This window comes from Tiliqua scincoides, chromosome 5 (genome assembly GCF_035046505.1).
Source record: "Tiliqua scincoides isolate rTilSci1 chromosome 5, rTilSci1.hap2, whole genome shotgun sequence".
In the NCBI taxonomy this organism is placed as follows: Eukaryota; Metazoa; Chordata; class Lepidosauria; order Squamata; family Scincidae; genus Tiliqua; species Tiliqua scincoides.
In genome coordinates, this window is record NC_089825.1 from 128501310 (window position 1) to 128516941 (window position 15632).

Here is a 15632-nt window from a genome sequence, read left to right on the forward strand (position 1 = left end):
AATTCAACAAACTAGAAAATGTCAGGGGACTAGACTCCTCCACGTAAGTGTTTTGAGTAGAAATACAAGGCTCAAATAATATTTTAGTACAATGGGCCCTTGGTTTCTGTGGGGGATCCACTACCAGACCCACCCCCCCAAAGATACCAATTTCCATGGATGCAGAAAGCTCTCAAAGGACCGCTTGGAAGTGACCAGAAGCACCTTCTGGTCATGTCCGGGAGGTCCTTGAAGCTCTTCTAACATGGAGTTGGCACCTGTATTGGATCAAATCGATGAGTGCTGAACTAATGGATGAAGGTTGACTATGCTGGAAACATGTTATTGCCACCCTGATCAAAATGATGAGAGTGATCGTGACCTGGAGAAATAAATCAGGGAGCTCTCCAAAGGAGAAAGCATAATTAGGGGTGACTTCGGTTACCCTCCAACAGACTGGGCAAATTCATGTTCAGACCGTTACCGAGAAATACCCAAGGCCTAGACACATTTAGTTGATTCTTAGAAGCTAGCATGCCCTCGAATAGTTGGGTTGGAACTAAGGGGTGGCAAGTTGAGATTTGATCCTATGTGGCACCCAGGCCCTGGTGAAAGGTGCAAGTGCGGTTGAACTGATAGGGAGCAGTGCCCATGGTGCTATCCAGCTTAGCATGTATGTAACTGGAAAACTTCCAAGGAAGTCCAACACCGACACATGTGGCTTCAGACACGAGGACTTTTAAATACAAGGGAACTAGTAAGAAAGAAGCTGAAAGAGAAAGGAGGTGCAGATCTCTCCAGAGTGCAGGGAGGCAACAGCCTCGGCCTCTGATTTCCATCTCACAGTGGGAGTCATAGGCTTTTCGGGGAAAAGGTGTGTGGCCACAGGGTTCTCTGCCCCTAATAAATTTCTACCTGTCTCATCCTCTCCAGGATTGATTGCAGCAGGGCCTCTCCCATTAAGCACAGCATGGAGAGAGAAGCATTTCTCCCTTACTGGCAATCACTGAAACCGACTGGCAAATTTACAACAGACGAAAGAAGGGATTTATTTTCACAGCATGTAATTTGGCTGCAGAATTCACTGAATAGCCTTAAAGGGAGACTGGACCACTTCAGAGAGGACAGGTCTCTTAGGGGCGACTAATGATGGACTACTTAGTGATGGCTATTCACTTCTTGATTCAGTGGCAGCATGCTTCTTTGTCCCAGGTGTGGGGGAGACAGGGACCTTTTTATTCTGCTTGTGGGCTGCCTAGAGACAGCTGGGGGACCACTGTGGGAAACAGAATGCTGGACTGGATGGGCAATGGAAGCAGAGCATGGAGGTGACGGCCTTCCTACTTTGTAGGTTCCAAGGTCTCTGCTATGAACCGGTACGCTGTTCCTCGCTTCCACTGTAATGCGGTCTCATTCCTTACAGGCCTGTATTTTGCAATTATTCCCCATGCGGGTCTCCAGGAGAGACCCGGAAGTAGAGTCCTTGACAGGAAGGGAAACCCTATGCACCGCATTAAAGGTAACTTGAATTGATCTTGGGGATCGGAACAGAGGCAGCCACTCATCTGCCCTGCCTGCCTTCTGTTTCTTCATCCCACAGTTCAGCAGAAGTAACTTCCAAGTCCTTTATTTTGAAAGATCAGAAAACAGGAACGGGGTGCGAGGGAGTAAACACTGTGCTGTCCCCATAGCCAAGTCTCTGCTCTGAAAGGGGGTGGGGGAGCATTTGCTGCTCAGCCCAGCGTATCTTCCCATGGTCTTTTCGGCGGTGGAGGCTTCGTAGTAGGAGGCGCGTGCTGCTGCAAGGGATTATGGGTAAAGGTCTGTCGCAATGGCCCTGGAAGCAAGAGAGAACAAATGGTGACCTTGAGGTTTTATGTTCCCTTTTCCAAAGCAAGCAAGAAAGCAACGCAATCCCTTTGTCTCCAAATGTATTTTAAAATGAAGAGGGAATAACGCCACTGTGCTTGACTGTGACAACTTCTTGGGAAGGCCTGGTCATGGATGGCGTCCAGTGAGGGCAAGGAGTGGAGGAGGCTCACCCTTAGCTGCCAAATCCAGGTGGTTTTTGATGCGCCGCTCCCGCTCTTCCAGCTGCTGAGCCAACTGTGCATTTTTCCACCCTGGAAAGAAAGTCCGGAGGCTGTTAACCCCGGATGAGTGGGAAGGCCCTTGCCCCACTCGGCACCTCGCGCGTTCCCCATTTGCTCCCAACATACCCTTTTTGAGGCTCTTCACAAAACCTTCCTGAGGAGGCAGGGCAGCCGGGTCGTGCTGTATGCGGTCGGGGATGCGCAGCCGTGCGCGGACGGCGGGTACGCGCAGCACGGCCACCTGCACTAGCGAGAACATGTTCGATGTCAGCCAGTAGGTGAAGATGGCCTGTGGGGAAGGTAGGGGAGAGAGAGCACGTTAGTGGACACTGCTCTGGCTTGTTACAGCACACATGGGACAGTTTGCGTACGGTTCGTCCAAACACCAAACAGCCAAACACTCACAGGATCAATCAAAGGCTGTCACAGTTCCCTCGGGAGGCGCATTCAGACACAGAGATAACCACTTTCAAAGAGGACCGCAAAGGTACATACTGCTGTCCAGAACAGGGATCAGCCAGCCGACTCCCACATCATCTTAGTTTTACGACTCTCAGGGCAAAATACTAACCAGGTCTACTCAGAAGTAAGTCCTATTTTGTTCAATGGGGCTTATTCTCAGGAAAGATTGCAGCCTCAGCAGTTTTAGTACAACAGTGTTGGGTGGCTGCCCTGGGTCTAAAATGGCTTAAGCAGTGGACTGTACAGGAAGTTGGAACAGCAGATTCACAGCAAAGGGTGTTTTGTTTCTCCCTAGTTGGAGGTTTGAGAACATTCGCTTTGCGTCCGCATGTACTAAAATTGGACATCCACTAAAATTGAGTGTTGGGTGGGTTAGGACAGACAAAAGAAAATATTTCTTTACTCAGCGTGTGGTTAGTCCGTGGAACTCCTTGCCACAGGATGTGGTGATGGCGTGTAGCCTAGACGCCTTTAAAAGGGGATTGGACAAGTTTCTGGAGGAAAAATCCATTATGGGGTACAAGCCATGATGTGTATGCGCAACCTCCTGATTTTAGAAATGGGTTATGTCAGAATGCCAGATGCAAGGGAGGGCACCAGGATGAGGTCTCTTGTGATCTGGTGTGCTCCCTGGGGCATTTGGTGGGCCGCTGTGAGATACAGGAAGCTGGACTAGATAGGCCTATGGCTTGATCCAGTGGGGCTGTTCTTATGTTCTTATGTACAAGGAGATCCGAAGTCACACCATGAGGACTAGAAACGTATTTGGTATGACTCGGGTAAGGCAAGAGTGTCGCTTTTGCCAATGTGGAAAAATACGCAACCATACAATCCAGTCGATACTAGGAGAAAAGAACTGAAGGTGTACTAAGCAGGCCTGTGAATTGAGCCTTTGGGAACCAGTGACGGGATGCGTTGGACAAATACGTAAAGAGAAGCACCCCCTGGCTGTGACTTCTTTTCAGAGCACGAATGAAAAGGGAATCTCTCTTACCGTGGGGAAGGAGATGGTGAGAGGCAAGATGACAAGGGGCATCACCCGGAAGATGGTCTTCATAACTCGCAGGTTTGGGTTGGACACGCCTGACTCTGCCCCCAGCTGCCAGAAAGAAAAATGGAGAAAGTTATGCTTGCTCTGTGCCCCCCTCATCCCATGAGATTTCTGAGAGCAGAGATGCTGAAACTGACACCTTTGGATGTGTGCCTACACGGCGCCACGAAGGGGTGTGTGGTCCCAAGCAGTGACAGGTGATGCCTTCCTTTCAGACCAGCCGAAGCCTGGGTAGACAGCATGGTCAGCTGGTGGTGGACCCTCACTGATTCACACTGGATTTTCAGAGGAACTGCACCCTCACTGCCCTATCAGTGTCGGCCTTAGACTGGGGCAGTGGTTGGCAACCTTCAGTCTCGAAAGACTATGGTATAAGCCTACAGCACCAGGTATTCCCAGGCGGTCTCCCATCCAAGTACTAACCAGGCCTGACCCTGCTTAGCTTCCTAGATCAGACAAGATCGGGAGATAGTGTTCAGTATAGGGAGATGGTTGGCAACCTTCAGTCTCGAAAGACTATGGTATAAGCCTACAGCACTCCCAGGCGGTCTCCCATCCAAGTACTAACCAGGCCTGACCCTGCTTAGCTTCCAAGATCAGACAAGATCTGGAGATAGTGTTCAGTATAGGGAGATGGTTGGCAACCTTCAATCTTGAAAGACTATGGTATAAGCCTACAGCACTCCCAAGCAGTCTCCCATCCAAGTACTAACCAGGCCTGACCCTGCTTAGCTTCCGACTGGGGCAACCCGGGTTCAAATCTCTGTTCAGCCAGAAAGTTGCCTGGGAACTTTGGTTCGTCACTCACTCTCAGTTTAACCTTCCCCTCAGTTTAACCTAGATGGTGTGGCATTAAGGGCACTGAAATAATAAAAACTCATAGTGCCCCCTCCTTAAGACAAATTTCTTTTATTTATTGCTTGTTCTATCCAGATGTTTCCAACAATTTCTCCAGAGCCTACAAATCCAGACTCCTTCCCTATATCTCACATTGACTGCCCCATGCTTCCCCCACACAGTGCTCAGCTGGTTCTGGAGCACCTGGGCAAGGAGAGGAACTGCTGGTAACAAGCAAGTGTGGCTGGTCACTAAGACAAGTCCAACACTACAGTCTCTCACCATTCTCCTTTACTGCTCGAATCTTACCTCCAAGATGGCCCACATGGTGATGGTCACTGTCAGCGGCAAGGCGTAATAAGGGTCAGCTGCCGTGAGATCTGTGAACCACCACAGCCCCCCGGACTGCAGGCTGGGCACAGGAAGCTCTGCCATTTTGCGTAAGGCGATGAAGAACGAGATGAAAATGGGTGCCTGGGAGATAGAGAAGGAGAAAAATTCAAACAGGGGAAAAGCTGGGGGAAAATTCTGGTGCAGCTACGGAGGAGTGACTCACCTGGACAAGGGGTACGAGAAACCCACGCAAGGGGTTCACGTCGTGGGTTTTCTGGTAAAGGGCCAGATCTGAATAAGCCTTTGCAACTGTTGGAGAAAAGAAGAACAGGCTGTGGAAGGAGCAATGCTGGGAAGCTACCACTATGCTCTCTACACCAGCACTCTCCCGGTTCCTCTGCAGATCAAGCTCCATCTGCAGACTAATGCCTCTCCAGCCTCTTTGCATTCTTGTTTCCTTTGCACAGCCCTGTTCTAGGAATTCCAGCTCCACTCCTTCCTGGCTGGCTCCTTCCAACGGCTCTTAGGACCTAGATCAGGCTCGTTCCTCCCATTGGGCGACTCACATTCAAACTTGTTCCCTGCACGCTTGGCCTCGTTCATGCGGCTGGTCAGTTCGTTAATTTGCGGAAGGTGATTGTTGAGCTTGGCGGCCTCTCGCTGGCCCTTGATAATGAGCGGTAAAACCAGGAAACGGGCCGCCACCGTTCCTGAGTGGTTTTGGGAAGAAAAGACCTCTATTAGTCATAGTACAGTTTTTTTTTACCCACAGTGTAATTCTAGAGACCATACCAAACATCCTCTTGTGCACAAACAGTGACTATTCATTCTACATGCACTGGAGCCAAAGGCCACCGGTTACCCACAATGCTCCCTCTGCCAGGGAAAAACCATGCTCACATGCCCATCTCCTTGATATTCCTGCAGCCCCTTCACCTGCTACGATGGCTCCCCACCAGGGCAGCCCTGCATCCATATGGAGGCACTCCAATACATTCTGGATGAGACCCACTGGAGTGTAGGAGCCCAGGCCCAGTTCTGCAAAGCTCAGCTCCTGGACGAGATCCCCTGTGGAGACCACGCTCTCTAGTGGTGGGGCAGCTACAGCCTGAACAACCTGAAGAAGAAGAGGCAGAGAAAATATTAAACCATGGTGAAATGCATCCTCTTAATCCTAAACTCCCAAGTGCCATCTTCTCTTGATGACCCCCATTTGCAATCCCCAGTCCTTGCCAACAACCCAAATTGTACCATCAAGGTCTCCTTACCTGGGTGCCTGCAACGGCAGCTGTGCTTTGACACCGGTTTGCTGGCCTTGAGAGGAATACACAGCAGCCATTTGGGGAGAGGTGATGGGGGAGAAAAGGTGCTTTAGACTGTAGCCGTGTGAACTGGACAGATGTTCTGTGGATCTGGAAAGCAGGTTGTAAGAAGGAGAAGATCAGCATCCTGGATGTCAGTGATCACTTCCAGCAACAGGCTTCTTCAACTTGCAACATGTTAAATTAATGAGTCACACCCAAGTCCCTCTGACCCAAGTGTTCTTATCACAGGCTTGGTGTGGACAATACTTGAATCACCTGACTGACCCAATCCAACTGAGGCTGCGCAGGACCACAGTGTGTGCAGGAACTTAATCACAAGGGGTTGGTTGGGTGATTAAAGTATTATCTTGAGAGCCCAATCCTATCCAACTTTCCAGCACCGGTGCAGCCACAATGCAGCCCCAAGGTAAGGGAACAAATGTTCCCATATCTTGAGGAGGCCTCTGTGACAGCACCCTCAACACAAGAAGCAGTGTATACTCCATTTTCACAGCAGCTCTGGCACTGGAAAATTGGATAGGATTGGACCCTGAACTGGTTCAATATTGATGCCAGTGCCATCAGGCAGAGCAGGCCAAAATTCTCCACCCTCACCCAAAGAAAAGGCAACAGTTTCTGAACCCCAGTAGGGCATACTGAGATCATTTAATGTGGATTATACACACTGAGACAGTAACTCCACCGCAACAGAAAAAATGCACTTAAGATTCACAGAGGTTTGAAATCCAGAATTAGGAGCATGTTTCCTTTTTCATGCAAGTTCTAAACAGAGGTTTGATACTGAATGAAAGTCAAGTGATCTTAAATGGGAAAGATCTAAGTTGCTGTGGGCAACTTAATGATGAACATGGCATGCAAAATATAAAAGGATGACACAAGCACATGAGTATTTTATGATGTGCTCTAAGAACAAAAGATGAGCTCTGCTGGATCAGCCCAAAGGTCCACCTGGTCCAGCTTGCTGTATCTCACAGTGGCCCACCAGATGCCTCTGGGAGCACACAAGAAAACAAGAGACCTGCATCCTGGTGCCGTCCTTTGTACTTGGCATGTCAGAGACAGCCTACATCTAAAAACCAGGAGGTTGCATCTACCCATCATCTCTTGTAACCTGTAATGGACTTTTCCTCCACAAATTTGTCCATCCCATCTCTGCCAGATGCCATCACCACATCCTGTAGCAAGGAGTTCCACAGACTAATCACATGCTGGGTAAAGAAATATTTATCAGAGAAATCACACACTCTGCAATGTGCTGCTTAAAACTCAAAACAAAAAAGCAGCACAGGGATATCCTGAATATAACTGGGTGAAAAGTGAGGCCACCTTCCTTGGTGTCTGCTGTGCATTTTAGCGGGCACCCAATGGGGGTAATTCAACAGGTGCAGCTCTCCTTTCAGCAAGGAGACACAGAGCCACGTAACATGTACGTGTCTACTCAGAAGTAAGCCCCACTATAGTCAATAGGGCTCACTCCCAGGTAAGTGTGGACAGGACTGCAGCCTCAGAACCCCATCCCATGCATGCGTCTACTTAGAAGTAAGTCCCACTGTAGTCAATGGGTCTTACTCCCAGGTAAGTGTGGCTCTTGCAAAGAGGCTTCCCGCTCTCAAGGAGCTAGTCCCTCCTGTGGCACTCACAAGGTCATGACCCCTGAACGCGATGACGTCGTTGACGTGCTGCAGCCGCCCCCCCCTCCGCTCAAGCAGCGCCCACCTGCCTGCAGGACCCCCCGAGCAGGGGAAGCGCCGCAGCCACCCTCGCCCGGCTCCACGCACGCCCGACCGCCGCAGGAGCCGCCATCGTCCCCGCCAGGAGGAGGAGCCACCCCGGTTCGCGTCACGGGCCCTTCGCGCAGGCGCACCTGAGCACAACTGACGCTCGCGTGAGGCTGCCGGCGCCATCTTTGCCTTGGGCAAAGCCCTATTCACCTCTATGGGGAGGGGCCATCTTGGGTAAGGGCAAGCGGGCCTTTTGGATTGTGGGGTTCCCAGTCGTTTGGAGCGCCCTTGAAGGGAAATAAGTCATAGGACTGCAAAGAGACGCCCCTTTTATAGGCTGAAGCCCTTTCCCCTCACGAGACAGCTGCCTCCACAGACCGTCGCCATGTTTGAAGAGGGCGCTGTTAACCTTCACTACATCCGGGTAACCTGAAGCGAGTCCATCCTGGTTGTGGGCAAAGTGAAGCCCCAGCCCAGCACCGCCATATTTGTTTGGGGCAAAGTGGAGCGCGCAGCCGTAGAACGAAGCAAAGCCAAGCTTCTAGGTGCCTTCTAGGAAGTGGCCACAGGGGGCGGTAGAGCACAGAGCTTGGGACCCCTGCAAAGGTTTCTCTCCCCCCTTTTGCAGCCTGCTGCAAGCACTGAAGGCGCTTGTGGGGTTGCAGAAACCAGGGATGTGCAGTGGGTGGGGAGGCTGAGCCTCCCCGCTGGAGTCCTGAAAAGCACCGCCACTGTATGAGGTGTGCAAGCACGCACAACCCATGTGCTTGGTGGGGAGGCAGAGGAGGCAGAGCCTCTTCACTGGAGTTCTTTGAAAAGCACCGCCACTAGGTGAGGTGTGCAAGCACACAACCCATGCGCTTAGTGGGGAGGCAGGGGAGGCAGAGCCTCCCCACCGAAGTCCTTTGAAAAGCACCCCCACCGTGTGAGATGTGCAAGCACACACAACCCACGTGCCCCCTTCCTCCCCACCCACCACGCATCCCTGCTAGAAACCTTCACCCCTTTCTTCCAGTCATGCACACAGTCTATGCAAGGGACATGTAGCTTCTTTTGTAACAGATGATGCATAAATTACATTATTTTCTTTACCAAGTTACAATGTTGTGTGTTTTATTGACTGATTTCCTTTTTCAAATGGTTACATTTGCAGAATTTTTTCCTGACCTTTCTTTGCAGGTTGTGCCTCACTATCCACTGGGGTTCCATTCCAGAACCCCTGGTGGATAAGCAAAATCAGTGGATATCAAATAAGTGGAAAAATAGCTTTAAAGACCCACTTCCAGGTTTCTTGCTCTTCCATTGCTCCTAATGGAATCATTTTATTCTGTTAGATTCCATTATTCAGCCCATCTCGTGGCTGAATGCAGAATAGTGTGTACTCATGTATTCTGGGGTGAGTATGGAGGAGCAAGAAACCTGGAAGTGTGTCTTTATAGCTATTTGTTACCCTGAGAAGCTTGCAACTGGTGTAGTTTAACAGCACAAAGGTAGGAAATTGAATTTTGGTGCTTCCCCCCCCCTTCTTACAAGGCATTTAAATGTGGACCCCGGTATCAGATCTGAGTCAAATCAGTGGATACCAACTCATTGGATACCGAGGCACCACCTGTATATGTTTTCAGGCTGAGATGTGGACTTTCACAGCTGTCATGGCAAAGCAGGCCAGTGTGCAATCCTTGGGCTGTGTTCACACATCTGAAACAGCAGCGGCTTGCTCAGGTAGAAACTGCCAGACGATGGCCCTTCATCATTTCTTTTAGTTCTCCACTGCCAGCTCAGGGCCCAATCCTATCAAATTTTCCAGCACTGGTGCAGCTGCAATGCAGTCTTATGGTATGGGAAGAAATGTTCCCATACCTTAAGGTGGCCTCTGTGACTGCTGCCCCACCACAAGATGCAGTGCACGCCCCATTGACATGGCTGCACCGGCACTAGAAAACGGAATAAGATTGGGCCCTCAGTTGTCTCCATACCCAAAAGCGGATAACACAAAAGTGGAGGCTAATAGTGCCAAAATCATGGCTGGGTTAGCTGTTGAGCATGGGTGCGAACATTCAGTAGTATGTAGGAGAAGGAAGGGATGAAGAGTCCACAGAATGAAAGAGGTGCATGTATTGGAATGCTGCAGTACTGAATATGTCCACCAGAGAGCAGCAGAGAACTAGGACAGGAGCTGTCAAGGAGGGACAATAAATGCGCTGTCTCAAAATTAACAAAGTCAGTGTCTGTTCTACATAATGGCCAGAGGGGGGCGGCCTCTCAGTTGATCCTCACAATGGTCACAGGTATGGCGCGGGAGGGGGTGAGTGGAGGGGAGCAGAGCTCTGGGATCTCTGCTGCCTTTGAAACGAAAGGAATGAAGGAATGAAGGTGATGGGGTGACCTCAACCCCACTTGGCCCCACAGGTGGGAAGTTTTGGTGTTGTTGGTCACTGGCTTAGATGACTTTAAAAATGGATTATAAACATTCATGGTGGAGAACAGACTATAGGTCAATCCCTGATGGCTGCATTGAACCTCCAGATGCAGGGGCACTATGTCACAGAGTACTACGTGCAGGGGAGGGCACTGACGTTTATCCCCTTCTTGTTGGGAAATGTTCACCGTGATTATTTTCTGGTCATTATTATCATTCATTTAATGTCATGACTATTACTGAACGTAATTCTGCTGTATATGTGGGGTGTTCAAAATTTATGGGCCCTGGGTGTGAAATGACCTTCTATACCTCTAACCCAGGGTTGTCCAAACTTTTTGGCTGGGTGGGCCACATCATCTCTCTGACACTGTGTTGGGGGCCAGGAAAAAAAGAATTAATTCACATTTCAAATGTGAATAAATTTACATAAATGAATATATTAGAGATGGAACTAATATGAATGAATGAATGAAGGTCTTGCAATAGTTCAAGGCCTATAAAAGGCCTTGCACAAAGCAAGGATGGCCTTTCATTTGCTGCATCACAGATATGAAACATCAAGCAGTGGAGGGAGCCCTCGTCCCACAGCTCACGAGAGAGGATGAACAGTTGGCCATCACACTGAGAGCAGTTGCATCAGGCTAGCGTGGGTTCCAGCAAGTCTCTCAAGGGGAGAGGCTCATTGGAGACTGGGGCCTTCCTGAGGGCCGGATTGGGAACCCTTGAGGGCTGCAAGTGGCCCCAGGGCCGGGGTTTGGGCACCCCTGCTCTAACCAATGACATACGAAGCCAGTGGCAGGGGTGCAAACATTTATCGGAAACCTCCATCTTAACAATTCTACCTGGTATGTTGGCAATATGAATTTTGCATCTGTTCTGTGCCAGATTAACTGTCAGGTCTTTGCCCCAGAGAATCCCGGAGCTTGCCTTGCTGCTGAACAAAAAAGTTTCCACTTGGGCCCCACAGCTCCTAAGGCCAGCCCTGCTTCTGAGCAGAGGAAGCCCCTTCACTCCTTACCTGCCTTTCTGGAGATTCACAGAGACACAAGTTTAAATGAGCACTGGACAATCACTGTCTTGTTAACAGCAGTCATGGAACACCCTAGTATTTGGTTAAGAACTGGATCATGTTGAAGTTGGATAGAGGGGTTGAAATCCAGGGAAATCCAACACCACGGCTGTCACCTGAGGAGTACAAAAAGCCACGTCAGGCCCAAACTCACCCATCTGCTGTCTCTTTTCTTTCTTTCTGCTCACAGGGTCATGGCCTTCAATGTATCTCTATGAATTGACCACCTCCAGCCCCTCCATGGGCTCATCCATCCTGCCTGTTTGCAGTGACCCCATTAACCGCATACCTGCAACAGCCCATGCTGGGTAACCCAAAGAATCTGCTACCATGGAAAACTCTGATGGACTCTTTCTTATAGCAGAGTCAAGGACTGCAAGAAGTCCTCATCCACTAGCCATCACTAGTGGAAGCAAGCAGGTATCCAGTGGTGTAGCTAAGGAGAGGCTGGGGGGGTCAATTGCCCTCAGTACAACCCCTTGATGGGGTGCCATTTCACACCCCCAGTGGCAGACCTTAGGCCTAAAAGCAGCCTTGTGAGGCTCGGAAGCTTGTGTGCTGTCTTCCCAACCATCAGAAGTCCTCAAGACAGAGTACTTAAAAAAGCACTTCTGGTTTTTGCTGAAAACTCAAAATGGCTTTCTAAGGTGTTCTGAGGGTGGGGGGGGGTGTGTGTGTTAAAAATGTTGTGCCCCTGGGTGTCAGATGTTGTCACTACATCACCACAGGTGTCTGGTGAAGTTCAGTGTTCTGTTATCAGCACCAGAGCAGCAAAGGACAGTCTCCCCAGCAGACCTCCAACCCCACCAACCTCTGTTTCCATGGTCCAGGCCAGTGTTCCACCATCAGGGAGCCTTTCCATAGCATGTGGCTCGAGTAACTGAGCCAAGCTACATTATGCAGAGGAATCCAATTTGTGCATGTCCCCCACACCCCTAGGGTAGTAATTAATCTGAATTTGGGTATCCAAACTATGGCATTTTGACAGCCCTTGACTGTGAGAAAAAGCCACTTGCCCAGAATTGTCCAAGGAAATCTAGGGTGGCACATTCTTCCCTGACACCTCCCTGCCTTCCTGTACAACCCCTCAGGAGCACTGACATCAGTTGCCATCCTTTCATGAGAACTTGGGGACTCAACACGTTGGCTCCCAAATTACAGAGAAAAAGAGTGATAGTTTTTCTTATATCTACAGCTAGTTGAACATCCCTCCATATGAGCTGAAACCGGGGAATGAAATTTCCTGCACAATGGTCTATGAAGGCATCCCCATGAAGTTCACCCAGAAAATCGGGGAGAAATCCCACGATCAGGAATGAAGACCATTCTCAACCAGCACTGCCCCAGAACTGTCTCTAGCATTATCACATGCCTGTGTGGCCTGTGGCTGAATCAATGAGAGCCCACTCACAGATATCTCCAGGGGTGATCTGTTTTGGGAGCACCATTGATTTGTGGGAGGTGAGCGGAAGTTGAACGAAGAAAGGAGATGGAAGGGTTCATGTCTCAGAATCTGGCTTCAGGACAAGGTTGTTATCAGGTTGCTCTCATGTGTCTCAGTAGACACATGAATCTCACCTTCTTCATCCCACTTTTTTTTTGTCAATGACATCACAGTTGCATATGTGGGGTTGTCCCATTATATCATCACATCAACCCAGAGAAGGAGGGGAGGGACACTACACCCACTGAGCTTCATTGCTATGTTGTTGTTTGAACTCAACTCATACACACAGGAGTTAAGCCCAACATTCTGTCCCCCATTTCACACTGGCTTCTCTGCACATGCTCAGATGAGCTCTCTTCTCACTGTACAGAGCAGAATTCAGAACAAAAGAGACATGCGTGACAATAAATCTTTGCATTTCTGTAGCCAGTTTTCAATGGGCAAAGCCTATTATTATGATCTACTCCTTACAACAGCTCAACCTGGTGAAGATTAACATCTGCTCTGGTGGCCCCTGAGCCCTCAGTACCATCCCAAGGGAGGAGGTTCATATCACACAGGATATCCCTTCCCTTGGAGTAGCTGGTGGGGGGACAGATGAGCACCTGAAACCAGGAACGTGATGCTATGAGGGACTTGGGGGTTCAGTTCAAGACACATCTGCTGAGGTTTCTTGAGAGTCTCTGGACAAGTTCAGCCTGGAGCTGCAGGCCCAGTCCCGTGGAGCTTGGGCTTCTGTCCAAAGGAAATTTCATCAGGGTTGGTGCTCCATGGTCAAAGGGCTGTAGGGAAGGGAGCAGCAGAATGGAGCTCTGCTGTCAGTGGGGCTGCTGTGAATTTTTCCTGAATTGTTTTCCTTGGTGCTATGCAAGGAGGGGCAGCAGATGCCTTCATGCCAGGCAGCGCCAGTCATGCCCTGCTTGCCAACACTAACGGAAGCCAGTTTGGGATTTGGGGTGGTTTGGTAGCAAGGCGAAGGGTGGAGGGGCCCAAGTGTGGGGCTGCTTTTATTAAGGCTGCCAGCATTTGATGCTGAGGGGTGTGTCTCTGTCCTTTTTAACTTTCAGCTCCTGCAATATTATGACGTCCACAGGAGGGCAGTAGAGAATTGGCACAGAATCTTACAAAACTCCTTAGGACAGTGGTTCTCTCACATTTAGCCCCAGGACCCACTTTTTAGAAGGACAATCTGTCAGGACCCACCAGAAGTGATGTCATGACCGGAAGTGGCGTCATCAAGCAGGAAATTTTTCACAATCCTATGCTGCAATCCTATCCACACTTACCTAGGAGTAAGTCCCATTGGCTGTCATTGTTAAAAGACATTAGGCATTGTCTTTTAACAATTAACCTTTTAAAAAGGTCACTGGCATTGTTAAAAGACTAGGTTAAAACCTAGTAGCTTGTTAAAAGTACAAGTCTGTAACATTGCCCCAAATGCAGTCACATACCATGGTAGCATCGTCTAATATATTAAAAATATAAATGGGGACCCACTTGAAATTGGCTCGTGACCCATCTAGTGGGTCCCGACCCACAGTTTGAGAAACACTGCCTTAGGAAGTAGAAAAGTGTGAGTAGAAGGGACTCATGGCCCCAGACTGCAACTGAGTCAAGGACTGCAGCTGGTGTTGCTGTTAAATGAGAATTAATTTGGCTGGACTTGAAAGTGCTGCAGTTCGCTTGGTGTCCACCAGGGAGCGGCAGAGGATGAGGAAAGACTCACCTGTGCAGGTTTGGTCTGCATCCTTCAGGGAAATGAATGAGAACAGCCTGAACTGCTGGTGTGTGGCTTTCAGTGCTCCAGCTCTGTTGTGCTCTAATTGTCTGTCCCTGATTTGTGTTCCTTTGGTAACTATGTTCCAGGCTTTAAAGCTTGCAAACTGTCCTGAGCTTTCCCTGGAAACAAACAAGCAACACACTCCCCTGCAGAGACCCTTTCCCTCCAGAGACTGGGGATCGCTTCGGGGAGGGGCTGAGCACCCAGGGACACAGCCAGACAGTGCCCTGCAAGCCTCCTCAGAAGTCAGCCCCAGTCCCAGCAGCTGAGTGTGTAGCGGAGGGCGGCAGCCTCCGTTTCTGAGGTTTCCATGCTAGACACACTGACGTACCTGGGAGTAAGGCTCTGTGAACTCTGTGGGACTTATTTTGGAGTAGATGCGCTCAGTATGCTGCTGCCCTTTCCCTTGCCAGGAAGAAGCACCATCACTGAGCAGAGTGGGAATAAACCATCATGTTAAGTCTCATTCAATGTGTAATTTCATGCAGAATGCAGAATGCAAATTGCACAAACCACATCAAAATTTCTGTTCTATGAGAAGTTATAGCCCCAAAAAACACCAGTGGGGTGGGGGAATGGGACACCACCACACCCACTGCCCAGGGTGTTACCCCACTGCATGGGAGGAGGTCCATCATGGGGGTGCTTCCCGCACTGGAAGAAATAAACCCAGTGATGCCACTGTGATTTGATAAGAGAAGAAGCGTCTTCAGTGCATGGGTCACTTAGAGAAAACAGAAGTGTTGGGGGAATTGAGCACCAGCAGTGCTCTTTTCCGATTCACTGTGGAAGAAAAACGGTTCTGTCTTTACTGCACCTCAGTTTCAGACTCTTGTGGCCCTACAGTCCTTGTGGAACTGGTCCCTCCAGCCTTTGTTGATACTTTCCAGACAATGACAATGGCCTTGTTAGTTGGAGAGAGGGCAGCTGGCTGACAATCCATCCATCATTCTCTCTCCAGGTACTTAGCTTCACTCCAAGGGACCCCTCCCTTCCCCCTGAGCACCTGAAAGAAAGATAATCACTTTGCTCTGGATGAAGGGAGGGGTCGCTGGCTCCCCTGGAGAGAGACTGACTGATGGATTGTTTGCCTAATGACTCTGTCTGAAACAT

The 15632-nt window shown here is 49.7% G+C and overlaps 2 protein-coding genes across 4 annotated transcripts in view; one reads left to right on the forward strand and one right to left on the reverse strand.

Moving 5' to 3' along the window:
- The window catches only part of RBM23 (RNA binding motif protein 23), a 443258-nt gene that overhangs the window by 132423 nt on the left and 295203 nt on the right, over positions 1-15632 (forward strand). The gene's annotated exons all lie outside the window — the stretch shown is intronic.
- On the reverse strand, positions 1591-7907 carry OXA1L (OXA1L mitochondrial inner membrane protein). Its single transcript, XM_066628181.1, has 10 exons — positions 7797-7907; positions 6024-6167; positions 5692-5872; positions 5322-5465; positions 4979-5064; positions 4732-4896; positions 3529-3633; positions 2199-2361; positions 2022-2102; positions 1591-1816 (listed from the first exon to the last, which is right to left on the reverse strand). The coding sequence occupies exons 1-10, from the start codon at positions 7881-7883 to the stop codon at positions 1713-1715; spliced, it is 1260 nt and encodes a 419-aa protein (XP_066484278.1). The 5' UTR covers positions 7884-7907; the 3' UTR covers positions 1591-1712.

Excerpts from the sequence above, each read along its gene's own strand:
- OXA1L (XM_066628181.1), bottom strand. The coding sequence starts at position 7,883 with ATGGCGGCTCCTGCGGCGGTCGGGCGTGCGTGGAGCCGGGCGAGGGTG. Across the intron at positions 5,466-5,691 it reads GTGGGGAGCCATCGTAGCAG|GAACGGTGGCGGCCCGTTTC; the intron begins GTGAAGGGGCTG and ends AAAACCACTCAG. Across the intron at positions 5,065-5,321 it reads TGCAGGGAACAAGTTTGAAT|TTGCAAAGGCTTATTCAGAT; the intron begins GTGAGTCGCCCA and ends TTTCTCCAACAG.